The sequence below is a fragment of the Podarcis melisellensis genome (genome assembly GCF_964234715.1).
Source record: "Podarcis melisellensis genome assembly, chromosome: 14".
NCBI lineage: Eukaryota > Metazoa > Chordata > Lepidosauria > Squamata > Lacertidae > Podarcis > Podarcis melisellensis.
In genome coordinates this window covers 5,165,210-5,188,658 of record NC_138546.1, presented here as the reverse complement: position 1 = coordinate 5,188,658, position 23,449 = coordinate 5,165,210, and the positions used below count along the sequence as shown (strand labels likewise).

The following is a 23,449-nucleotide window of genomic DNA, read 5'->3' as shown; positions in this document are numbered from 1 at the left end:
AGAGAATGCAATGCATATTTCAGCGATCGCCCAATTAAAGAAAAATTACCAGACCCCTCAGCTAACCATCATGGTTCTGTATGTGGGTAGAAAACAAGGGCAAGAAGATTCCTGCCCTGTTGCAGCAGGGGTGGGGAACCTAAGAGCCCTACTGGATGAGGCCCAAAGCCCACCAATCCCAGCATCCTGTAATCACCGTGGCCAACCAAATGCCCCTGCAAGCATGTCCCGAGTTCAAGAGCAGCTCTCCCCCACCTGTGATCCACAGCAGCTGGAATTCCAAGGTATACTGCCACCGTCAGTGGAGTAGCATCAAAGCCGCCATAACTAATGGCCATTTAAAGCTTTGTTTTCCATGAATTCCCTCCCACACCTCCTTTTGAAGTTGGTGTCCATCACAACATCTTGTGGAAACGGTGCAGAATTGGGTAAACTGGGGAGGGGGGTGTTAAGTTCTACAGTGATTTTTTTTTTAACCTCCCCCCCCCCCTTATAAACTTACGAGAAATTATTTGGCCCCTGCCATAACTCCCTTCCTCTCCCAGGAATGTTGGAGGAGAAGAGATGTCAGCCCGTCCCAGGGCTCAGCTCCACAGCTCATCCATCTCCTTCCAGAACCATCCGTGCCAATGTTCAGAGTGACGTCATTTTTTTGGAGCATGCGTGAGTAAATTTAGGCCCCCCAGGCGGGGAATGAAGGTCTCTCTGCTCTTCAGAGCAGGTGTGGAATCACATTTGGGGGGTCTGGTTCAGGACTGTCAGTTCTCCAAACGCAATCGCCTCTGCTTCCAGCCAAAGATGCTTTCTGCAGAGATAATGCCCAGTTCTTTCCCCTCCCTCCTGGTTAATTCCACCCCTCTCTCCAATTTCTGATGCGCCAGATTCAGAAGCACCTTTCTCCTGACATACACAACCCCAGCCCCACAGGTAAGTTATTCCGTGTGCCTTAAGATCTACTAATCTCTGCACTGAGCCAAGATGGGCTCTTCTAGGAGGCCTGTTTATTGAGCAAACCATCCCAATCTGATTCCACAAAACTTACAGGGAAGTCAGACGGCATCCTGCATTTATTAAGCATCTCTTTCAACTTCTTTGCGGTGGGGGGAAGAAAAGAGCTTTCACCCCTATTTGTTTGCGGTGCATATGCCAAACAGTTCATCTTTCATTCATCACAAACTTTTCAGCACATTTTCCTAAACACAAAAGGTCTTTTTTTAAAAAAATGATTTTTTTGTGGTTGGGTGCATGGATGGCAGCAAATGGATTGAGATTGACTTCCGGAAAGACAGAAATACTGTTTCTGGGGAACAGGTGGGTGTGGGCCTTTGATGTGGCTGCCCCCAGAAGAAGAGATTCCCTCCCAGGAGAGGTCAGACGGGCTCCCTCTTTGCTTTCCTATTCAGGCTGTTGGAATCTAAGGAGCAGGAGCCGCTGTGTTTTCATGCCAGTTCTTAATCCGTCTCAATGTATTCTAACTATTGCTTTTCGCCAGTTTGCTTTTTTATGACTTTGCATTTTTAAACAATGCTTTTAAATGTTGTTAAGCCACCACAGATCTCAACTTGGAAGAAAGGCAGGATAAAGGTAAAAGTAAAGGCACCCCTGACCATTAGGTCCAGTCATGACCGACTCTGGGGTTGCGGCGCTCATCTCGCTTTACTGGCTGAGGGAGCTGGCGTACAGCTTCCGGGTCATGTGGCCAGCATGACTAAGCTGCTTCTGGCAAACCAGAGCAGCGCACGGAAACACCGTTGATCTTCCCACCAGAGCGGTACCTGTTTATCTACTTGCACTTTGAGGTACTTTCGAACTGCTAGGTTGGCAGGAGCAGGGACTGGGCAACGGGAGCTCACCCCGTCGCGGGGATTCGAACCACCGACCTTCCGATCGGCAAGTCCTAGGCTCTGTGGTTTAAACCACAGCGCCACCCACGCCCCATGATATAAATGCATTAAATAAATAAACTTAATATCCCAGAAATGCTAATAATAATTTTTAAAAACGAAGCAGGAATTGATTTGCGCTGCCCTGATTATAGTCCTTGGTTGTCCTCCTCTGAATTCTGGCCAACCTCAGGAAGTAGGGGGGAAGTTTGCGGCTCGACCTCCCCTGCCCTTCGTCTTTCACACAAAGCTGTTTTCCAGAACTGCAAAGGTGAGGCAAGCCTACATCCCATTCCTGGGCCACCAAGTCCTTTGTGCCAGTAAATTCACCTCCCCCCTGTTCTTTTCCTAGTCAATTCCGTTCCAAAAGTGGAGCTTTTTTCCATATGCGAAGCAGTTGACAAGAAACAAAGATAAGCAGTAAGAACTTGAACCAGGCGGAGTGGGGGGGCGGGGGGCGTGGCCCCTTAGGCGCCAACTTCACTCTGTGTTTGAACCCCCATCATGTGGGGCAGATCCACACCTTACATTGTTCTACCCGGACACTGAGGTCCAGCTCTGAGGGCCTTCTGGCGGTTCCCTCAGTGCAAGAAGCCAAGTTACAGGGAACCAGGCAGAGGGCCTTCTCGGTGGTGGCGCCCGCCCTGTGGAACGCCTGCCCACCAGATGTCAAAGAGAAGAACAACTACCAGACTTTTAGAAGACACCTGAAGGCAGCATTGTTTAGGGAGCTTTTAATGTTTGATGCATTGCTGTATTTTAATACAGTCATACCTCTTGTTACATTTGCTTCAGGTTAAATCTTTTCAGGTTGCATCTGGCGGTGACCCGGAAGTACCGGAAAGGGTTACTTCTGGATTTTGCCGCTCGCGCATGCGCAGACGCTCAAAATAATGTCACGCGCATGCACAGAAGTGGTGAATCGCGACCTGCGCGTGCAAAGACGTGGGTTGCGTTCTGCTCATGTTGCGAACGGGTATCCAGAATGGATCCCGTTCGCAACCAGAGCTACCACTGTATTTTGTTGGAAGGCGCCCAGAGTGGCAAGGGAAGCCCAGCCAGATGAGCAGGGTATAAATAATAAATTATTCCTATTATTCCTATTTTTATTATATTACATTTAAAGGTCACCCAATGCACATTTAATGCGGGTGACTTCCCCCCCACTCGGGAACTGCAGATTGTTAAGGGGGCTGGCACCTGTAGCTCTGCGGGAGAAAGCTATAGTTCCCATGGTTCTCTGGAAGACGCAGAAATGTAGAGTTGGTAGGGGTCACAAGGACCATGTGCTCTCAATGTTCCTTGGGTGTGCTTTAAATGTAGAGTGTAGATCTGTCCTTTGTCTTTGAAAACACAAAGTCAATTATCAGTTCCACCAGGGTGGTCCAACCCACAGTTGACCCTGGGCTACATTCAAGAAAAAAGCACCATAAAGTCTTTAAAATGTATTTTTTTTGATGTTGTGTGTTGTTAACAAAAGTGCGTACATCTTTGTTTCATAATTGAATATATTAAATCTATTATTTGTGTGCATGCATTGATTGTGTACATTAAATACCATATTTTTCGCTCCATAGGGTGCACCGGACCATAGCCCGAGCTTCCCCCGACCTCAGCCCCCAGAACAGGCTGCTATCCGCAAGCCTTCGGAAACCGGCGAGAACTCCTGCCGCGTTCAGAAGACTTGCGGATAGCTGCCTGAAGCCTGGAGAGCAAGAGGGGTCAGTGCACACCGACCCCTCTTGCTCTCCAGGCTTCAGCGAAAGCCTGCATTCGCTCCATAGGACGCACACACATTTCCCCTTCATTTTTGGAGGGGGAAAAGTGTGTCCTATTGGGCGAAAAATACAGTATATTAAATGTAAATTGCAAATACTTTAAATGACAATGTGGAAAGTTAATTCAGTGTGTGTCCCCTGGGTTCTGTGTCAAAGTCCTCTCGTGGCCCACTTGGCATGAAAAGTTGGACTGTCCCGAATTAGAGATTCTGAGCCACCAACCCCTTTGTGGGGTTATGACTTTTCTGTGCTGTTAAGCCTATTTTTAAAGTTGTTTCGTCAATCAACAGAAGGTGGCTGATTTGTAACTGTTTTACCGATGATTTGTTAACTATTTTACAGAATTTATGTCGTAATTGTGATGTTCTGCTATGTTGTCATTTACCGCATGCAAGCTGCTTTGTGACTCGAGTTAGTGAAAAGAGGCACAGAAAGATAACAAACGAAATGGAAATGATTCTGTTTTTCCCCCCCTGTCCTGCTGATTTCATGCTGTCTTGGCTCCTGGGCCTTCCAAGGGATTTCTGCCCTGCTCCTTCTTCCTCCCAAACCCCATCCTCAGCTGTCTCCCCATTGTCATTTCAGGAAATATTATCCCAGTGAAAGCAGCCAGGTTGCCTGGAGACAGGGGAGAGAAATGTACGGCGCTCAAACCCGGATGATTAAAAGGATCTGGATGGCGTTCCAGAGCCCCAATTTGCAGATCTGAGAGTTCTTTTTCATACGGAGCCAAAATGCGGCTCCTTAAAGGCAGGGAAGCAAACAAACAGACCTCAGAACTTGCGAGGGAAACGGAGGGAAGGTCTTGTCTCCCAGCACATCCCTGCGCTTGCTCCAAAGCAGCCAAAAGGATGTGGCAGCCCTTCGTTACCGCAGCCTTGCAAATAAGTCTGCAAAAGTTACTAGCCTGACTTACCGCAACGTAAGAACAAGAATTACCTGTGGCTCAACAGATTGCCTGACGAAAGAACAAAGCGTCTCTGCCTGCCTAGATCAGAGTCCTCCCAACCCCAGCAGAGCAAATGTGGTTATTTTTTAGAGACAAAACAATGGCATCATTATTGCTCAGAATGTTTAGCATACAGTATTAACTCCACAGGCATCAGCCCGGCAATCCTTTGCAGCAGCCCTGCAGGGCCGGCCAAGGTTATTTTCCGCACAGCACAGGTAGAAAGGCTGAGGGAAGTAATCCAAATTGACAGCTTCGTGGTCACCAAGCCCACACGGCAATAAAAATTAAAATATATGGCATCTGTAGAAAAGGGGACCAAATCTCAGCACATGCCAACCTGGTACATTCTCTTCTTGAGTTATTATTAGAAACCCTTTTAAATTATTTTATATTTATAAAAACAACATATCGAAGAAACACGGAGGTGCTTCTTCAGATACAGTGGTACCTCAGGTTAAGTACTTAGTTCGTTCTGGAGGTCCGTTCTTAACCTGAAACTGTTCTTAACCTGAAGCACCACTTTAGCTAATGGGGCCTCCTGCTGCTGCCACGTTGCCGGAGCATGATTTCTGTTCTTATCCTGAAGCAAAGTTCTTAACCTGAAGCACTATTTCTGGGTTAGCGGAGTCTGTAACCTGAAGCGTCAGTAACCTGAGGTACCACTGTATAGCATTATCATCCTTTGCTTCAGGTGCTGCTCACATGGTCCATTATTATTATTATTATTATTATTATTATTATTATTATTATTATTACTATTATTGCAGTCATACCTCAGGATGAATACGCTTCAGCTTAAATGTTTTCAGGTTGTGTTCCACGGCGACCCAGAAGTAATGGAGCACATTACTTCTGAGTTTTGCCGCTCGCGCATGCATAGACGCTCAAAATGGCGACACACAGTCGTGTCTTACGTTCACTTCAGGATGCGAACGGGGCTCCGGAACGGATCACGTTCACATCCAGAGGTACCACTGTATGTCTATACTGCCTTTCATTAACAGATAACAGGGCAGTTTACAATGCAGAAACACAAAAATACACAGGATAGGAACAAACAAAAGCAACAACCCCACCCCACACTGGACCCGATATTAAGTTTACGTTGCAAATATAGAACAAGATTCTCCCTGTCTTTCCTGGCAAGGCTCCTGATCTTTTAAGTAGGCTGAAATCCAACAGGTGCCGCTTTCCTTGGAAACTCAAATAACAGGATGTTCCCCCACCCATGTGCGCTGTGCCTGCTGAACTTCTGCCTGCCAAGCAAGCTGTCCCAGGAATAGTAAAATAAAAACATAATAATAATATGCCATTATTTAAAAAATGGGAGGCTAAAATGCACGTGGTTCCCCTGTCCCAAATTAATGTTATTACTTCTCAGTGGGGCAGGAGAGAGAGAGTGGCTGATTCCAGATTGCCAGCGAACAAACAAAATGAACAGGTGGGTTTTTTTTCCTCTTTTAATGGTGGAACTGTGTGATCCCAGTAATGTCCACAAGTTGGGCATTTGCACGTAGCATGTTGGCAGCTGTGGCTTAACAATCAATCCCTTTTCACAAGAAACTGTGGGAGATGCTGTTCTGGGAGGAGAATAGGGGCCTCCTATAAACTCTCCACACTAATGACAACAACTGCTTTTAGTATTATTATTATTTTATTTAAGATTGCCATACTTCAGAAAGTCAAAGCCAGGACACCCTGAAAGTTGTTGAGCGTTTTTTTTAGGAAGACCCCCAAACAGCTAAGCTTTTTTTTTACATACAAACCCCAGAGTTATTGAGCTCCCCCCCCAAAAAAAAATGACAACCCCCCCACACACAATTTTTCAATTGACTTGAATTTCCCCCAGACATCAATTCCACCTTTGAAATCCCGGTAATGTCCAGGAAAATCCGGACATATTGCGGCCCCATTTTATTATTTGTAGCCCACCCATCTGACTGGTTTGCCCCAGCCACTCGGGGCGGCTTCTAGCAGATAACAGAAAAATAATAAAAACATTCATAACTTCTAAACGTTGTACAGTATCTCCTTGACATCTTAGAGGAGGGTGTTCCAAAGGACAGGTGCCACCACCGACAAGGCCCTCTCCCTGCTTCCCTGTAACCTTAACTACAGCTCCCAGAATGCTTTGGGGGAAGCCTTGACAGCCTCCTAGTGCTTTAAATAAATGGCGGCTCAGCTGTTTTGGGCTACAACTCCCATCGGCATGTGATGTGATGTCGTCACGTTTCATGGGCATGCAGATGAGCAAATATGTCCATAGAATCATAGAGTTGGTAGGAACCCTGAGAATCATCTAGTCCACCCCTTGCAATGCAGGAAAATTCAGCTGTCTCGTACCAGGATCAAATCTGCAACCCCGGCTTTTTCAGCACCACGCTCCAACCCACTGAGTTATCCATGCTTTGCTATACAGCAGTACCTTGGTTATCAAACTTAACCCATTCCGGAAGTCTGTTCCAAAACCAAAATGTTCCAAAACCAAGGCGCGCCTTCCCATAGAAAGTAATGCAAAATGGATTAATCCGTTCCAGACTTTTAAAAACAACCCCTAAAACAGCAATTCAACAGGAATTTTACTATCTAATGAGACCATTGATCCATAAAATGAAAGCAATAAACAATGTACTGCAGTCACACAATCAATCCATCAGTAGCTGAACTGGGTTCCGCACATTCACAAAAACAAAACAAAAAGAGCCGCAGAAACAAAAACGCAAAATAAATAGCAAAAACAGACAGACCTCAGCGTAATGCTCAAAACGGATGTGTGGCACTCAAAACGGAGCACGTTTGGCTTGCGAAAAAAGTTTGCAAACCAGAGCACTTACTTCCGGGTTTGCAGTGTTTGAGTTCCAAGTTGTTTGAGTACCAAGGCGCCTGAGAACCAAGGTACCACTGTATTATGTTATGAGCAACTGACTGGGGCTGGTGGGGGTTGTGACCCCAAACACAACCACTTGCGGAGGCGTAAATTGTAAGCAGCCACCTGGGGTAGCAGAAGACCGAGTGACCACTGCGTGACTCAGCCATTTAAATTAAGCCCAGGCTTAGGAGGCAGAGTACAGCATGCTGCCTAGCTCTGCCCAGACACTCCCAAAACGGCAAAATAAACACCAAATCCCTAAAGGAGAGGAGGAAACACAACACCAACACCACATGTGGCCGGCTGCACCCACCACTTAAAGAAAACAAAGCTAAAAAAGAACAGAGACCTGTCAAGCCACTTTGGGATATGAAGGCGTCACCCAGTCAAAAGGCTCTCCTCTGAACAGCTGCCCACAACAGTTAAGGAGGAAGCAAGGGTGGGGGAGGGACGGATCCAGCTCACAAAGTGCGGAATGGCCAGGGAGGCCTGTCCATATCCCAAGCGCGGCACCTTCACGAAGGAGAGTTGGGAGCATGCGCAACCCAGAACGCACCCCGGCTGCGCGGAAAACAGCAACACCTGCGACCGACTCAAATTCGCTTCCCTAAGTGTCTTGGGGTCACGGCCCACAGCAAACCCACCAAAGGAGGAGAGGCACAAGAACATGGCAGCTTTCGCTTTACCCGCCAAGCGCACCCGCCACTCACCATCTCGTCCAGGGCGTAACGTAGGAGGCCGTGCTCGTAGAGGATGAAGAACCGGCGCTGCCATTTCTAGGAGAGAGGAAAAGGAGGCGTGAAAAGGGAATGCATGAAGCTTTGGACTGAGAGGGATTCCCCCCCTGCATCTTTGTCAGGAGCGCACCTGTCTTGTTCCCCTCGCAGAGCCACAATTCCCAGAGTTCCACGGGAAGAGAGGATAATAATAATAATAATAATAATAATAATAATAATAATAATAATAATACAGTGGTGCCTCGCAAGATGAAATTAATCCGTTCCGTGAGGCTCTTCGTATAGCGGTTTTTTCGTCTTGCGAAGCAAGCCCATTGACAGCTTAGCGGATTAGCGCTATTAGCGGTTTAGCGGCTTTTAGTGATCAGCTGTTAAGCGGCTTATCAGCGGATCAGCTGGAAAGGGGGGGGGGAACCGCAGGAACTCGCAAGATATTTTTGTCTTGCGAAGCAAGCCCATAGGGAAATTCATTTTGCGAAGCGCCTCCAAAACGGAAAACCCTTTCGTCTAGCAGGTTTTCTTTCTTGCGAGGCGTTCATCTTGTGGGGCACCACTGTAATTTATTTGTACCCTGCACATCTGGCTGGGTTTCCCCAGCCACTCTGGGCGGCTTCCAACAAAGATCAAAAATACATCAAAATGTCTCACATTAAAAACTTCCCTGAACAGGGCTGCCTTCAGATGTTTTCTAAATGTCAGGAAGTTGTTTACTTCCTTGACATCTGGTGGGAGGGCGTTCTACAGGGCAGGTGCTACCACCGAGAAGGCCCTCTGCCTGGTTCCCTGTAGCTTTGCCTCTCACAATGAGGGAACCATCAGAAGGCCCTCGGCGCTAGACCTCAGCGTCCAGGCAGAATGATGGGGGTGGAGACGCTCCTTCAGGTATACTGGGCCGAGGCCATTTAGGGCTTTCAAGGTCAACACCAACACTTTGAATTGTGCTCAGAAACGTACTGGGAGCCAGTGTAGGTCTTTCAAGACCGGTGTTATGTGGTCTCGGCGGCCGCCCCCAGCCACCAGTCTAGCTGATAACCCCTCTGGGAACTGTAGCGCCGCAAGGGGAACGTGGGTCAACTTTCAGCAGTCTTCACAAACTACAGGATTCTTTTTGTGGGGGGAACAATCAGTGTTTAAAGTGGCATCATAGTGCTTTAACTGTGTGGTGCGGATATAGCCTTAAAAGCCACGTGCAAAGGGCAAGGCTCATGCTGGCTTAGTCAGGGCTTAATCCAGATGTCTCGGTTACCCAGCAGAGAGGGAAGTGATGCTTGGAGGAGAGGCACTCTGCCCTCCACCCACAGATTCACAAATGTGGGTCGGTCTGAGGAGTCAGCCGCTATTTGTGGCAATCGCTGACCTCGTCCTTCCTCAAGACCTCTGGTGTACCCTGCAAACACTCAAAATGCAGCGAGAATCTCTTTCGCCACTTCTTAAGTGTCTCCCAAGCCTTGTGCGAAGAAAGAGACTGATTCGCGACCCACTCCCTGTTCACTTTCCTGCGCAGGCGAGAGGGCAGCTTGAATTCCTCCCACCTTGCCTCAAATGACAGTCCTTGCCATCCCTGACAGCTCTGAAAACTCGGAGGAAGTGAGGGACGACCAAGACTTTTGTGGGGAAATGCAAGACAGCGACGTTGTCAATGCTCTTAATTTTTCCTTTTCTTTTTAACTGCACCTAAGGGACGCGGGTGGCGCTGTGGGTTAAACCACAGAGCCTAGGGCTTGTCAATCAGAAGGTCGGCGGTTCGAATCCCTGCGATGGGGTGAGCTCCCGTTGCTCGGTCCCTGCTCCTGCCAACCTAGCAGTTCGAAAGCACATCAAGTGCAAGTAGATAAACAGGTACCATTCCGGCGGGAAGGTAAACGGCGTTTCCGTGCATTGCTCTGGTTCGCCAGAAGCGGCTTAGTCATGCTGGCCACATGACCTGGAAGCTGTACGCCGGCTCCCTCGGCCAATAAAGCGAGATGAGCGCCGCAACCCCAGAGTCGGTAACGACTGGACCTAATGGTCAGGGGTCCCTTTACCTTTACGCCACTATAGCTGTGCACCCAAGCAAAACTGGACCACATTCCCTGTTTAATTTAGGCAAAACCGAGCAGATTTGCATACTCTCCTCCCCCCTCATTTTGCATAATATATTCCAGTTTTCGCTACCCTGACATTTCGCCCTGTGACTCCTGGAAATCTTATTCCACTACCTCTGAGATTTCTTGTTTCTCAAACAATTGAGCAGTCATAAGGACTAGAAACTTGGTGGCTGTGAGTTTTGTTTTTGCTAGGGGAGAACTGAATTATGTGGCCTATCCTACGCTTCTCCTTCACTCCTGCTGTACTCCGTTCACCTGGCACCAGGCCACCTGGGCCGTGACTATCCTTAAACGCCCCCCCCCCCGACTCAGCAGAGGGACCCCAATCCTTACCCGAGAGCGGTGCACGGGATTGTCAAAATCAGTGCCTTCTGGAGCCAGCAAAAGCCATCCACCATAAATGGGCTTGGCCTGGAAAATAAGTGGAAACAACAACAATAAATAATCAGCTTTGTTTGTTTTCTAAGAAAGGTACAACTCTGGGGCATTGTGCTCAGTGACGCAAATGACAGCCACGACCCGCTATGAGAGCTGGCACAGAGCCCTGGCTATTTGCAGGACAGAAGAAACCACCGCAAAACTCTATATATGGTCCATCGCTCATTGCCAGGGCCTGGGATTTGCATGAAGAAGGCCCCAAGTTCAATGGCTGGCAGAATCTCCCATTAAAAGGATCTCAGGTGTGGCCTCCTTTGGAATTACCATGTATGGTTCTGGTCGCCTCACCCCAGAAGGGATACTGTAAAGGTTCAGATAACGTGACACCAAAATGATCGAGAGGATGGAACAACTCTCCCATGAGGAAAGGCTGCAACATTTGGGACTTGTTAGTTAAGAGAAAAGGAGTTAGTCTAGAAAAATGAGAGGAGTTTATAAAATTATAGGTGGTCAGGAGGAAGTGTATAGATTGCTCAGTCTACGGCGTTTCCCAAATTTTGGTCTCCAGCTGTTTCTGGACTACAACTCCCATCCTCCCTAGGGAGCAAGACCAGTGGTCAGGGATGATGGGAACTGTAGTCGAAAAGCAGACGGGGGACCCAAGTTTGGGAAACACTGGGCTAGAACTTGTGGATGTCTAATGAAGCTGAATACTGGGAGATGCAGAAGGGGTAAAATAAAGTCCTCCTTCGCCCAGGGCAGAGCTAAACTTTGGAACTCACTGCCACTGGAAGCACTGATGGTCACTAACTCAGATGGCTTTGAAAGAGGATTGGGCAAATTCATGGAGGAGAGGGCCATCCGTGGCTATGCTCTGTGTCTGTGGCCAGAGGGAGGAATGCTCCCGGGTATCAGTTGCTGGAAACCACAGGAGAGTTGCTCTTGTGTTCGAATCTTGGCAGGTTTCCCCTTGGCCACTGTGAGAACAGGATCCTGGACTAGATGGGCCACTGGCCTGATTCAGAAGCCTCTTTTTTTTTGTTCTCGAGGTACAAGGACTAAGTTCACTCTCCTTTTTCCCTCTCAACAATCTCCATGGCACGCAATTTTCCTCCCCATACCAAAGCGAGCCTGCAAAGGAAGCCTAAAATAATTCCACATTAATAAACAGAAATCAGAAACTCAAGGAGGACGTCATAAACGCTTGCAGTCTCTAAGATTTGGAAATCTGAAACCAAGAAGAAAAATAGCCAGGATACTTTCTTTTCGGAACTGTGAACCATCAAAATAAAATCTGGATTTTTATTTATTTATTAAAAGCAAACATGAACTTCAGAGAGGATTTAGCAACACCTCAACATACCTGCTGTGCAAGTAGAAGATTTCACAACATTCAAAAAATGCACGCGCACACCATCTGTCTCTCCATATATAGCTACAAGGGGGAAATGTTAGCACCCCAAATGTATAAAACAAGAAAATCACGGGCAATTTTAAAAACATATTTAGTTTTTAACTCTCCCACATCACATGGCTGATAGGGAACACTGAGGGTTCCCAAAAAAGGCAAAAAATCTTGTGACGGGGGAGGGAAATGTAAAGAGGAACCCTACCTCCAAAAAAACAGTCTGATAAGGATTGCTCAAGCTCAGTGAACACCCAAAACTGTTGGGAGGCGGTGCTGAAAATGGGAACGCACAAATGAAATGGAGTCTCCTGAAAGAGCATGGCTGGCTGGCACCTTGCAAAGAAATACCCCACGCTGCAACATTTTGTTGCGGGTCTCACTTGTGGGAAAGAGGATAAAGCCACATTTGGCAGCCATGAAAGGGCTTTGAAAGAAATGGTGGTAAATAAAACCTGTTCTTTCTTTCTTTCTTTCTTTCTTTCTTTCTTTCTTTCTTTCTTTCTTTCTTTCAAAATATACAATGCTCATCTTGGTTCCTGCCTTTGCCCTGATCCAACACACTCCAAGCCCGATTCACACATCCACAGACATCGCTGCATTTCTTAAATCAGGCATGTCCAAAGTCTGTTTCAGGGGCCTTATCCAGCCTGCTGGTTGATTTAATCTGGCCCTCGTGGCAGTATATATCCTGGGGTAAAATCCTAAAAAAAGCTCAGCAATTTCAATCCTAAAAAAAAAGCTCAACTACTTTGGTCAGCCCTCACACATGTTCACTTCATCAAATCTGGCCCTATTTGAAAAAAGCTTGGGCACCACTGTCTTAAATGAATGTGTGGACTGACTGCAGTGAACGACTGCAGTGAACGACCGGTATGTCTTGAGGTGATGTGAAGAAAGAGATCTACCTGTGGCCCTGGGATTGCAAAGCCCCACTCCGTACACCAAAGGCACACGGGTGGAGCATGCATGTGCAAATTGGCCTTAAATGTGCATGGATGAGGAGCCCTTTTCAGTCTCAGGGACACATTTCCTTCCAGGAAGCACATGACAGCAGCAGGAGGGGACGGAGCCATGAATGCAAATTTTACCTTTGTACAGTTGACTCATTTGTACACACACGCACACACAAACTTCCCCCTTTGATTGCCACCTAGGTGAGGAAGAGGCAGTGTCAGAAGTTTGAGGACACAGTCCAGCATGGCAAAAATATGTGAGGAGGGTGTGGCCAAGAAGCAGGTGTGGCCTGGAGAGGGCCAGGCAGAGGGTCCTGAAGGGCCACAATCAGCCCACGGGTCGGAGGTTCCTCACCACTAAGCCGCATTCACACCACAGAATCACAAGGGACCCCAAGGGTCATCCAGTCCACCCCCCTGCCATGAAGGGATCTCTAATTATTATTTTATTTATTTACACACACACACACTGCCCATCTGGCTGGGTTTCCCCAAGCACTTGGGCAGCTTCCAACAAAATACGGTCATACCTCATGTTACGCTTGCTTCATGTTATGTTCTTTCAGGTTATGTCCCATGGCAACCCAGAAGTACCAGAAAGGGTTACTTCCAGGTTTCGCTGCTCGCGTATAAGTGCAAAATGATGTCATGCGCATGTGCAGAAGTGGCGAATAGCAACCTGCGCGTGCACAGACGCGCCGTTGCGGGTTGCGCTCTTTTCATATTGCGAATGGGCCTCCGGAACGGATCCCGTTCACAACCAGAGGTACCACTGTATTAAAATACAATAGTCCGTCAAATATTAAAAGCTTCCCTAAGCAGGGCTGCATTCAGATGTCTTCTAAAAGTCTGCTAGTTGTTTATTTCCTTGACATCTGATGGGAGGGAGTTCCACAGGGTGGGTGCCACTACCGAGAAGGCCCTCTGCCTGGTTCCCTGTAACTTCACTTCTCGCAGTGAGGGAACTGCCAGAAGGTCCTCAGAGCTGGACCTCCGTGTCCGGACAGAACGATGGGAGTGGAGATGCTCCTTCAGGTATACTGGACCGAGGCATCCATGACAGGCCATCCAACCTCTGCACAAAAACCTCCAAGGAAGGAGAGTCCACCATTTCCCAAGGGAGTCCACACACACACACACACAAATACACAACTGTCTTTCACCACCAACTGGCAGAAAAAAATATTTTGCCTCTTACTCACAATTCTCCTTCAAACCCTGAGAACCACCCGTCAGATCTGCAAGGCAGATCTGGTTCCGCAGCTCTTCACTCCACAACATTTAATTTATTTTACAGTCTAACAGGAACTGTGCTTCCAGAATGTTGCCATCAAACAGCAGGAGTGTGCAACCTCCAGAGTCCCAAGCGATTGTGTTATAAGAAAGCAAGTTGCTAGGCCTCATGAACTGTGAGGAGAATTGCGTGAAAGGGGGTGGGGCAAGGCCAGGGGGGAAATCTCCAAGAGAGCCAAGGATAAAGATGCCGAAGGCATCTTTTGTAGCAAACTGCCCCTCCTCATGGCTGGCAGAAGGAAAACAGAAGCGTAAAAATTGGGGCAAAGGTATTTGCAGGATTGTTTGGTCTGCTGCGCAAGTTGCAGGGTTCAAATCCATGTAAGCTAAAAATCCAGTTTAAGCTTTTTAACTTCATCTTCCCCATATTTATCCTGCCCTCACAAAAAATCTGGGGGGTGGGGTGGGGGTCACCCTATTCCAGGGGTCGGCAAGGTTTACCTCGCCTGGGCTGGTTCACTCCAGCGGAGAGCCCTCCTTGGGTCGGATCACGTGTGCGTGGCTGCGATTTTCGGCGCCTGCATCTGCGCAGACACAGTTTTCAACGTCTGCATCTGTACAGACGTGATTTTTGGTGTCTGAACATGCACAGATGTGATTTCTGGCACTGCAGAAGCAAGTCCCCACACCACGCAGTGTGTGGGGACTCACCGAGCGGGCAGCTCGTGGGCCAGTTAAACGACCCCTGTGGGGCGCTTGTGGCCCATGGGCCTTAGGTTGCCGACCCCTGCCCTATTCTTTCCCTTTAGGGAAGTGGGGATGAAAGATAAAAGCCACCCACATAAAGCAGCTGGGTCCACATTTGAACCCATGTCCCTCCTCTCCCCAAACCCAGGCCCCTGAACCCCTGCACCAAGGTACTAACACTGATGCAGAGAAAATACACAGTTCAGAATACTGCAGTCCTAAAACCAGAGGATAGTCAGTTGTGCTCACAGGTCCCAAGGCTATCTCCAAATTAAAGGAAACTTCTAGGCCACACGAGTTTTGATTGATTAAAATAATTGAGAACTGCAGTTAGAAGTCGCAGGTCTCTTTGATCAGACGGCAGGCAGCTCTGGTTAATCAGCCCAGATTTGCAGGAAAGAGAAACAGGGGAACCCAGTGAAATAAACCTGAACAGACATGCGAATGGATGATAAAACGAGACGCTCAGGAGGAAATAAGGGGGAGAAGGAAACTCGCCACAACATTTTGAAAAAGGCACACAGACACACACACCCCTCTCCTGCTAAAGGAACATATCATCTAAGACAGCTCCTGGAGAGTTCGTTTGTGTGAGCACTAGATTCTTGCATTTTTTTTTAAGTCATAGAATTGTAGAGTTGGAAGGGATCCATCTAGGCCAACCCTCTGCAACGCAGGAATCTATTTCGCCCAACATGGGGCTTGAACTCACAACCCTAAGATCAATTATCTCACGCTCTACCAACTGAGCTCTGCCCAACTGACTGAGGACCTATTTATTATTAATTACTCATTTATGATTATTATTTTATTCTTAATAATAATATTCAAATTTGTAGAGTGCCCTTCATTTGTAGATCTCAGGACAGTTCACAACAACAAACCTTCCTAATCCATTAAGCCACTTTGGGTAGAGTGAACCTACCACCTAACTAAACCTTGAAACTACAGCTTTAAACCGATCGCCTGGCTGCAATTTGCCTCCTGGTTCCAAAACTATGTTTCCCTCTAACGATCTGTACTGATTTCAAGAAAACAACAGGGAACAACTCCGAACAGGCCTATGTAAAGGAATCCAGATTGCAGAACAACACGCAGGTGCAGTCAGACTGGATCACAGCAAACAATCAAAGCACCCCGGAAACCCCCCCGACCAATATTGCGTGATTTATTATTCCTCGGCACTGCCCCTCCAAAGCGACGCGAGGGCGTGGGAATGAATGAACGCTCTCCCTCAAACCGATCCCTCTTTGCTTCTGGCCATCTACCCATGCTGGGTAAAACTTTCACCCCAGACATTACTGAACCACACCTCTCTAGGTTAACCATTTAAGCCCCGGCGTCCCATCCCCTGCCCAGACAGGCCTGCGAAGCTCAGACGGACCTTGCCTTCTGCTCCCATCTCCTCAAAAGCCTTCCTGGCACGAGCACTTTTTCCCCGGTTCATGGCTCTCCGCTTCCAAGTTCCTTCGGATCCTCTGCCCTCTCTCCTTTCCCTCTCGGCTGATGAGGCACCTTCTTCCTCCGCGAGGCTCCTGGGATCCACACCCAGGGATCCACCCCCCCCCATGCATGCACACACCCTCCTGCCTGCAATCTCCCTCCTCTGCGGCTCAAAGCGGCCTCGCCCTCTCCTGAACTCTGCACACTTACGCACCTGTCACTCCCTCCTGCTCAGAGGAGGCTACGTCCTTCAGCTCCTTTGCAAAAACGACACCAGGCAGCTCCTCCGCCGGTGCAACGCGAGACTCTTGGCCTCAAGAGCAGTGGGCTTGAGCTCCACTTTGGGCAAAAGATTCCTGCGTGGCCCTTCTGGTTCCTCCGCCAACTCTACAATTCTGTGACGCCAGGAAAACATCCCTCGCCAAACCACACGGGTTAATTCCCAAGCAGGGTTAGAAACTCCGGTATATAAGCTAGGGGTCAAATGGCTCCGTAAACAAGGTTTGCAGTCGCCAAAATGGAACTTCCAGCTGCCATTTTGGGGGCAAGACGACTCTAAAGTCTTACAGTGGTACCTCGCAAGACGAATGCCTCGCAAGACGAAAAACGCGCAAGACGAAAGGGTTTTTCGTTTTTTGAGTTGCTTCACAAGACGATTTTCCCTATGGGCTTGCTTCGCAAGACGAAAACGTCTTGCGATTTTGTTTCCTTTTTCTTAAAGCCGTTAATACCCAGGGAATCCGCACTCCGCAAAACGAAAAAATCGCAAGACGAAACAACTTGCAGAACGAATTAATTTTGTCTTGCGAGACACCACTGTATTTTTCAAATGATGGACTGACTGTGATTGATTTAAACACCTGGCTAGTTATTGAGCTAAGTGAAGAACTCTGGGAACTTACAAAATGAAAGGTTACTTGATCCACAGACAGTCCACGTGTATATGGGCCTATTCCGATCTCTTTTTCTTAATGGTGACACGGATCATTCATAACGTAAGAACGTTCTTCACAACTGTGAGTAGGCACTGGGACGGGGAAAGTGAAGATAAGGGCAGCCATTCACTACAGTTGTACCTCGGAAATCAAACAGAATACATTCTGGAAGTACCGTATGTTTCGCCCCATAGGACGCACTTTTTCCCCTCCAAAAATGAAGGGGAAATGTGTGTGCGTCCTATGGGGCGAATGCAGGCTTTCGCTGAAGCCTGGAGAGCGAGAGGGGTCAGTGCACACCGACCCCTCTCGCTCTCCAGGCTTCAGGAAGCTCTGCGCAACCCTTGGGAGACCGGTGCGACTTTGCGCCGGGCTCCCAGAGGTTGCACAGAGCTGCCTGCATTCCGAAGCCTGGGGCGTGCTGAAGAGCGCGCCTGGGCTTCGTGCAGCTCTCCGCAAGCCTGGGGAGACCGGCACGGCTCCCTAGGCTTGCAGATAGCAGGCTGTTCTGGGGGCTGGGGTCGGGGGAAGCTCGGGCTTCCCCCGCGCCAGCCCCATGCCTGGGGGGGAAATAATTTTTATTTATTCCCCCCCCCCAAAAAAAACTAGGTGCGTCCTATGGGGCGGTGCACCGTATGGGGCGAAAAATACGGTAAGTCCGACTTCCAAGACGTTCAGAAACCAAGGCTGCAGGAAGCTCCTGCAACCAATAGGAACCCATGTAGGACGTTTGGGTTCCAAAGAACATTTGCATACCGGAACACTCACTTCTGGGTTTGCAGCGTTCAGGAGCCAAAACATTCAACTCGCAAGGCGTTCTACTTCCAAGGTACTGTGGTATAACACTGTCAACTTCTCTTGCCCAGGCTGCCCAGAAAAGGCATTTTGTTTCCTGAAATTCGTTCTGATTTTGCAGATAATATATAACTGATAGAATTCTATAGGACAGGGTACTAGTGTGTGAAAACAGTCCAGATTCAAGGATCGCCAGGCGTGCACCTCCAGATGGTGGAGAGAGATGTCAGAAGCCACCCTGGCCTCTTCAGCTGGTCGCAAACGGTTGAATTCCAGGTTCAAAATGCTCCTGGCGCCTGGCTAATTTCGACCACTGCTGTCGGCACCCGCTCCCCGAGTTCGCTATTAGAAGGAAGGGTTCCTGCAGCAAGAGGCCTATGAAAACAGCGGCACAAGTTGGAGTTTTAGAGCCAGCAACTAACGAAACTCCACTCCCCGCCACTCTGAACATTCCTCCGGCTTCACTCCTCTTGGCTGTTTGGGTCTGGCCTCCTCAAAGCCGGCTGGAACAGTTACGATAGGAAACAGGCAGGGCAGGAAGCCGGCTGTCGGGTTTACATGAGGCTGTCAGAGAACTGCCCTGACACATCCCAGGCATCTACGAGAAATGGGTCACATCCACCCAAGGAATCAGTGAAACCTGAGACTCTCCGCCATCTCCCTGCCAAGGAAGAAGGGGACAATTTAACCTCATCATTTGCTCTCTTATTATTTAGGAATGTGCATTATCCTTCCCTGGTTTAACCCTGCGTTCACTTCCTTTTCCTTTTCAGGGGTCTATTTTTAGACTGAAGGATCCTTGGGGCAGAGACCCGTCTCCTTGTATATTGAGAAAGCCTGTTGCACATTGGTGGTGCTACCCAAACAAGCAAACAATGCTTATTCCTCACATGTGTGCCCCATCACAACTCCAAGGAGCTAGAAAGGGGCTCCCTCACTTCCTTTATCTTCACGACGACCCTGTGAGGAAAGTTGGGCTGAGAGAGCATGATGGGCCCAATTTGGTTCCCCAATAAGGCTGACGGAAGCCGCCACCCAAAGCAAATCAGGTGTAGATTTGTACACCTGCATATGCATATCGAACGCAGGTGGCGCTATGGTCTAAACCACAGAGCCTCTTGGGCTTGCCAATCAGAAGGTCGGCGGTTCGATCTGGTTGGATCTTAATGAGTGAATACTATATCTTGCTGCAAGACAGAGAAACACAAGTTTTTTTTAATCTTCAATCTCTTCTCTCTCTTTTGCTTTCTCTCTCTTTCTGTCTTTTGCTTTTCTTCTTTGTGCCTCTGTTCCATTTTAGATTAAGTAGCTATTTTATTTCAGTGTATTATAAAAATATGCTTTTTAACTGATATGAACTTTTATATATCATTGAATATCAATATCAATATATATTTTACTGGTCTCATCAAGCTACTGGTCCATTTTGTAGCTGCTCTCCAGGATTTGAAGCTGGGACTTACAGCATCCTAAGCATGGCCTCAGGGACGCGGGTGGGGCTGTGGTCTAAACCACAGAGCCTAGGGCTTGCTGATCAGAAGGTCAGCGGTTTGAATCCCCGCAATGGGGGGAGCTCCCTGCTCCTGCTCATAATTAGGTATCTGGCTAGGTCTCAGTAAAGCATGGAAGGAACAAATAACCTAGATTGGTGTTGAAAACTAGAAACACTTTGTTTTATCCCAGAATAGTTCCATCCTTATTTCAGACATTGGGATATATTGGTCTATCGCGATGTTTAGCTGACGATGTATCGCGATGTTGGAAACCAGGTATCGCCCAGCCCTACTTCGGATGAAGAAAACCCCAGATTCAATTCTCAGCACCTCTAGCTAAAAAGATCAGGTAGCTAAGAAAAGGCGTATCTCTCCTCTCCCACCCCCAGAAAGACCTTAAAGAGCTGCTTCTGGTCCGCTGGAAGAGACAGTAATGGTCAGAGGTGGACCCCAAACTTTATACAAGTCTGCTATACATGTTCAAATGGTTATGCCACAAAAAAACCCCTGACTTTTAAAAGGTGCCACCAGACTGGTGATTTTGCCTCCAAAGATCTGAGGAGTCCGTCCACCCATGAATGGCATTTTAAGTTGTTTACGGAAAGAGAGACACCCCATGGTTAGTTTACCCCAAGAAAACGTCTCTATGCTCACTTGGAGGCCATTCCCGGTTCACCCTAGGCGAGCGACATTTCACAGGCCTGGCTTGTCAGACGTGCCAGGGAGGTAATGTCAGCCCCTGCAGGAACTGTGCCATCATCCTGACAGATGACCCAAACCTCAGCGCTTATTTATAAACAGCTCATCACGAAGCAGAAAACTCTGGGACTCCATCATCCCGTCCCACTCAGAATCCCTCCCGATGGAGGTTTGATCCAATTTAAGCCCCGTCTCGCTGCCTTCCCGAAACGCAGCCGAAATTTAAAAAACAACACCTGGCGCAGTCCCTAACCGCGATGCCAAAGGGATTAGGAAACAAGGGTATCATGAGAAAATGTTTTTAGGAGCTCGGAGGAGGAGGAATTCGCCGGGAGCTGTGCTGCTGACCCGTCAAAACATGCTGCAGAAGTTCACATTACTCACCAGGAAAAATTCCTGGCTGGGGGGCAGAGAAGGAGCAGAAGAGTGGGAGGGAGAGGCCTTAGACTCAAGAGGGTTTCTAACTGTGTTCCAGAGTATCCCAGGGTTCCTTCCACTTCCACGGACAAGGGGGTCCTGAATAGAAGGGGGCCATCGGGTCCCACATCCTTGTTCTCACAGTGGCCAACCAGATGCCTCTTTAGAAGCCTCCGAGCAGGATTCGAACACAAGAGCCCTCTCTCCTCCTATGGTTCCTGCGTCTGCCATTCAGAAGCACCGCTGCCTGCAACTGTAGCCATTGACAGCCCTCCATGAATTGGCCTAATCCTCTTTTAAAGCCGCCCAGGTTGGCGGCCATGGGGCAGCGAGTTCCACAGTTTAACACTGCACTGCGCAAAGAGGGACTTTCTTTTGTGTGTCCCGAATCTTCCAGCTTTCCACCTTCTCCAGGACAAACATCATTTTATACAATCTGCAGAAAACCAGGGCTTTATTTTTTTCCCCAGCCAGAACTTAGCTCTGGCAACTCTCAGGCAGGCGCCGTTGCCATTCAAAGAGGACAAGGGAGAATTTCATGGTGAGTCCCGGCACCTCTTTTTTTCTGGAGAAAACAGCACTGCATAAAACCATACAGAAAAGTTACATCAATTAAGCATTGTGGAAAGATGTATTCTGAGCTGCCTGCGTAGGCCTGGTGGAACAAAGTTATGGCAGAAGCTCGCTTGACATTTTGCAGAAAGTCTTTGCCCTGTTCAATCCTAATAATTACCCAAACACAGCTGGATTTTTCCAGCGTGATGGCAATGGCCACCAGCTGAAGAATTTGAGCGAGTGAGGACAGTCACCCAGGGCTTCTTTTCAGAAAATATTTATCTAAAACGAAACAAGAGTGGAAGCCGGCTGGGAGCATAACCGTTATTCGCCTAGAGCTGTGATCCTAGAATTCTTCACCCAGATATAAAAGGGTGTCAGGAACCGGATCATGGGAAGGTGTTTGGAGAGAGTCGTGAGCTTGGAATGAGCAACTAAGACCAGGCCTGAAGTCGGAACCAGACCAGAAGTGAAAAATGCTGTAGTAGTAGTAGTAGTAGTAGTAGTAGTAGTAGTAGTAGTAATAATAATAATAATAATAATAATAATAATAATAATAATGAATTTTTATTTATACCCTGCCCTCCCCGGCCAGAACCAGACTCAGGGCGGCTAACACCAGTAAAATCACAATAAAAACATAATAGGGGAGGGGGAAAGAAAATATTTAAAAACCGGGTTAAAATACAATTTAAAATGAAGCCTCATTTTAATAGTAGGCCATAGACCAAAACCATAAGGGGAGGGAAACATAAGGGTCAGACTGAGTCCAAACCAAAGGCCAGGCGGAACAGCTCTGTCTTGCAGGCCCTGCGGAAAGACGTGAAGTCCCGCAGGGCCCTAATCTCTTGGGACAGAGCGTTCCACCAAGTCGGGGCCAGTACTGAAAAGGCCCTGGTCCTCATTGAGACCAATCTAACCACCTTGCAACTTGGGACCCTCCAAAGTGTTGTCATTTGTGGACCTTAAGGTCCTCCGCGGGGCATACCAGGAGAGGCGGTCCCGTAGGTACTGGAACTCAGATAGACACTGCTGATCCAGGAAGGCTCAGCTGGAAAAGGATGCCCTTCTATACTCAACCCTCCTCCCTCAAGAGGATACAATGCTCATTCTGGGTGAGTGGAGTCCAAGGCCAGAACTGGAAAATCGTTCCCCAAGAGAATAAAGTTATGGACCATGGGTAGGCAACCTAAGGCCCAGGGGCCAGATCCAGCCCAATCGCCTTCGAAATCCGGCCCGTGGATGGTCCAGGAATCAGCGTGTTTTTACATGAGTAGAATGTGTCCTTTTATTTAAAATGCACCTCTGGGTTACTTGTGGGGGCATGGGAATTCGTTCTCCCCCCCCCAAAAAAATAGTCAGGCCCCTCGCAAGAGCTGAGGGACAGTGGACCGCCCCCTGCTGAAAAAGTTTGCAGACCCCTGTTTTGGACAGTGGTGGGCTCCAAACAGCTTGCCTCTCCCTGCCGCCCTTCGTTCCCCTGCCTCTGGGGTCAACATTCCCACCTCGCCCACAAGGCTGACCAAAAGGAAACCTACACCAGCTCTGACTCCAGGTAACCAGACAACAGCATGTGTGAATCAGATCTGTGCAAAGGTTCCAAGATCAAGGTCACATGATAGTTCCTTCCTAGCAAATGTCTCATAGGAAGACCATTCGGCCATTCATCCCCTCCACTGACTGGCAGCCCTATCGCCAGGGTATCAGATATGAGTCCTTCCCCAGTGATGCTGCGTGTGACCCAGAGATCCTATGCCTGCAAAACATCCTTTCCACCACCAGGCAACAGCCTCTCCTACCATGCTCAATATCTCCGAATTTGCGGCAGCCCTGTAAGGTGGGCCAGCATTATTACGCCCATCCCGCAGATGGGAAAGTTGAGGCCGGGGAGAATGGCAGATTCCGCAAAGCCACAGCTCTGAACTGTCACTCCAGACCTGGGCAACATGTCTCTTTTGTTGGGAAACCCATTGCATTACCTATTATGCCATAAAAAACACCCTTTCCCAACAAAAGCGCCTTTGTAAGGACTCCGTTACGAATTGTGAAGCTTTGTTTACAGTTTGCACAGAATAATCCTCCATTTA

General features: G+C 48.2%; 1 protein-coding gene across 8 annotated transcripts in view; it reads right to left on the bottom strand.

Moving 5' to 3' along the window:
* MPRIP (myosin phosphatase Rho interacting protein) overlaps window positions 1–23,449 on the bottom strand; it is a 153,998-nt gene that overhangs the window by 116,800 nt on the left and 13,749 nt on the right. For 4 of the 8 annotated variants that reach the window (XM_081889032.1, XM_081889031.1, XM_081889036.1 and 1 more), the window contains exons 2-3: window positions 10,640–10,717; window positions 8,193–8,258 (exon numbers count right to left, since the gene is read on the bottom strand). In XM_081889032.1, the coding sequence (XP_081745158.1) occupies window positions 8,193–8,258; window positions 10,640–10,717 (144 nt within the window). Of the gene's footprint in view, window positions 1–8,192; window positions 8,259–10,639; window positions 10,718–16,409; window positions 16,612–23,449 lie in introns of those variants that run through there. The other 4 variants (XM_081889030.1, XM_081889029.1, XM_081889034.1 and 1 more) reach the window with 3 other exon arrangements.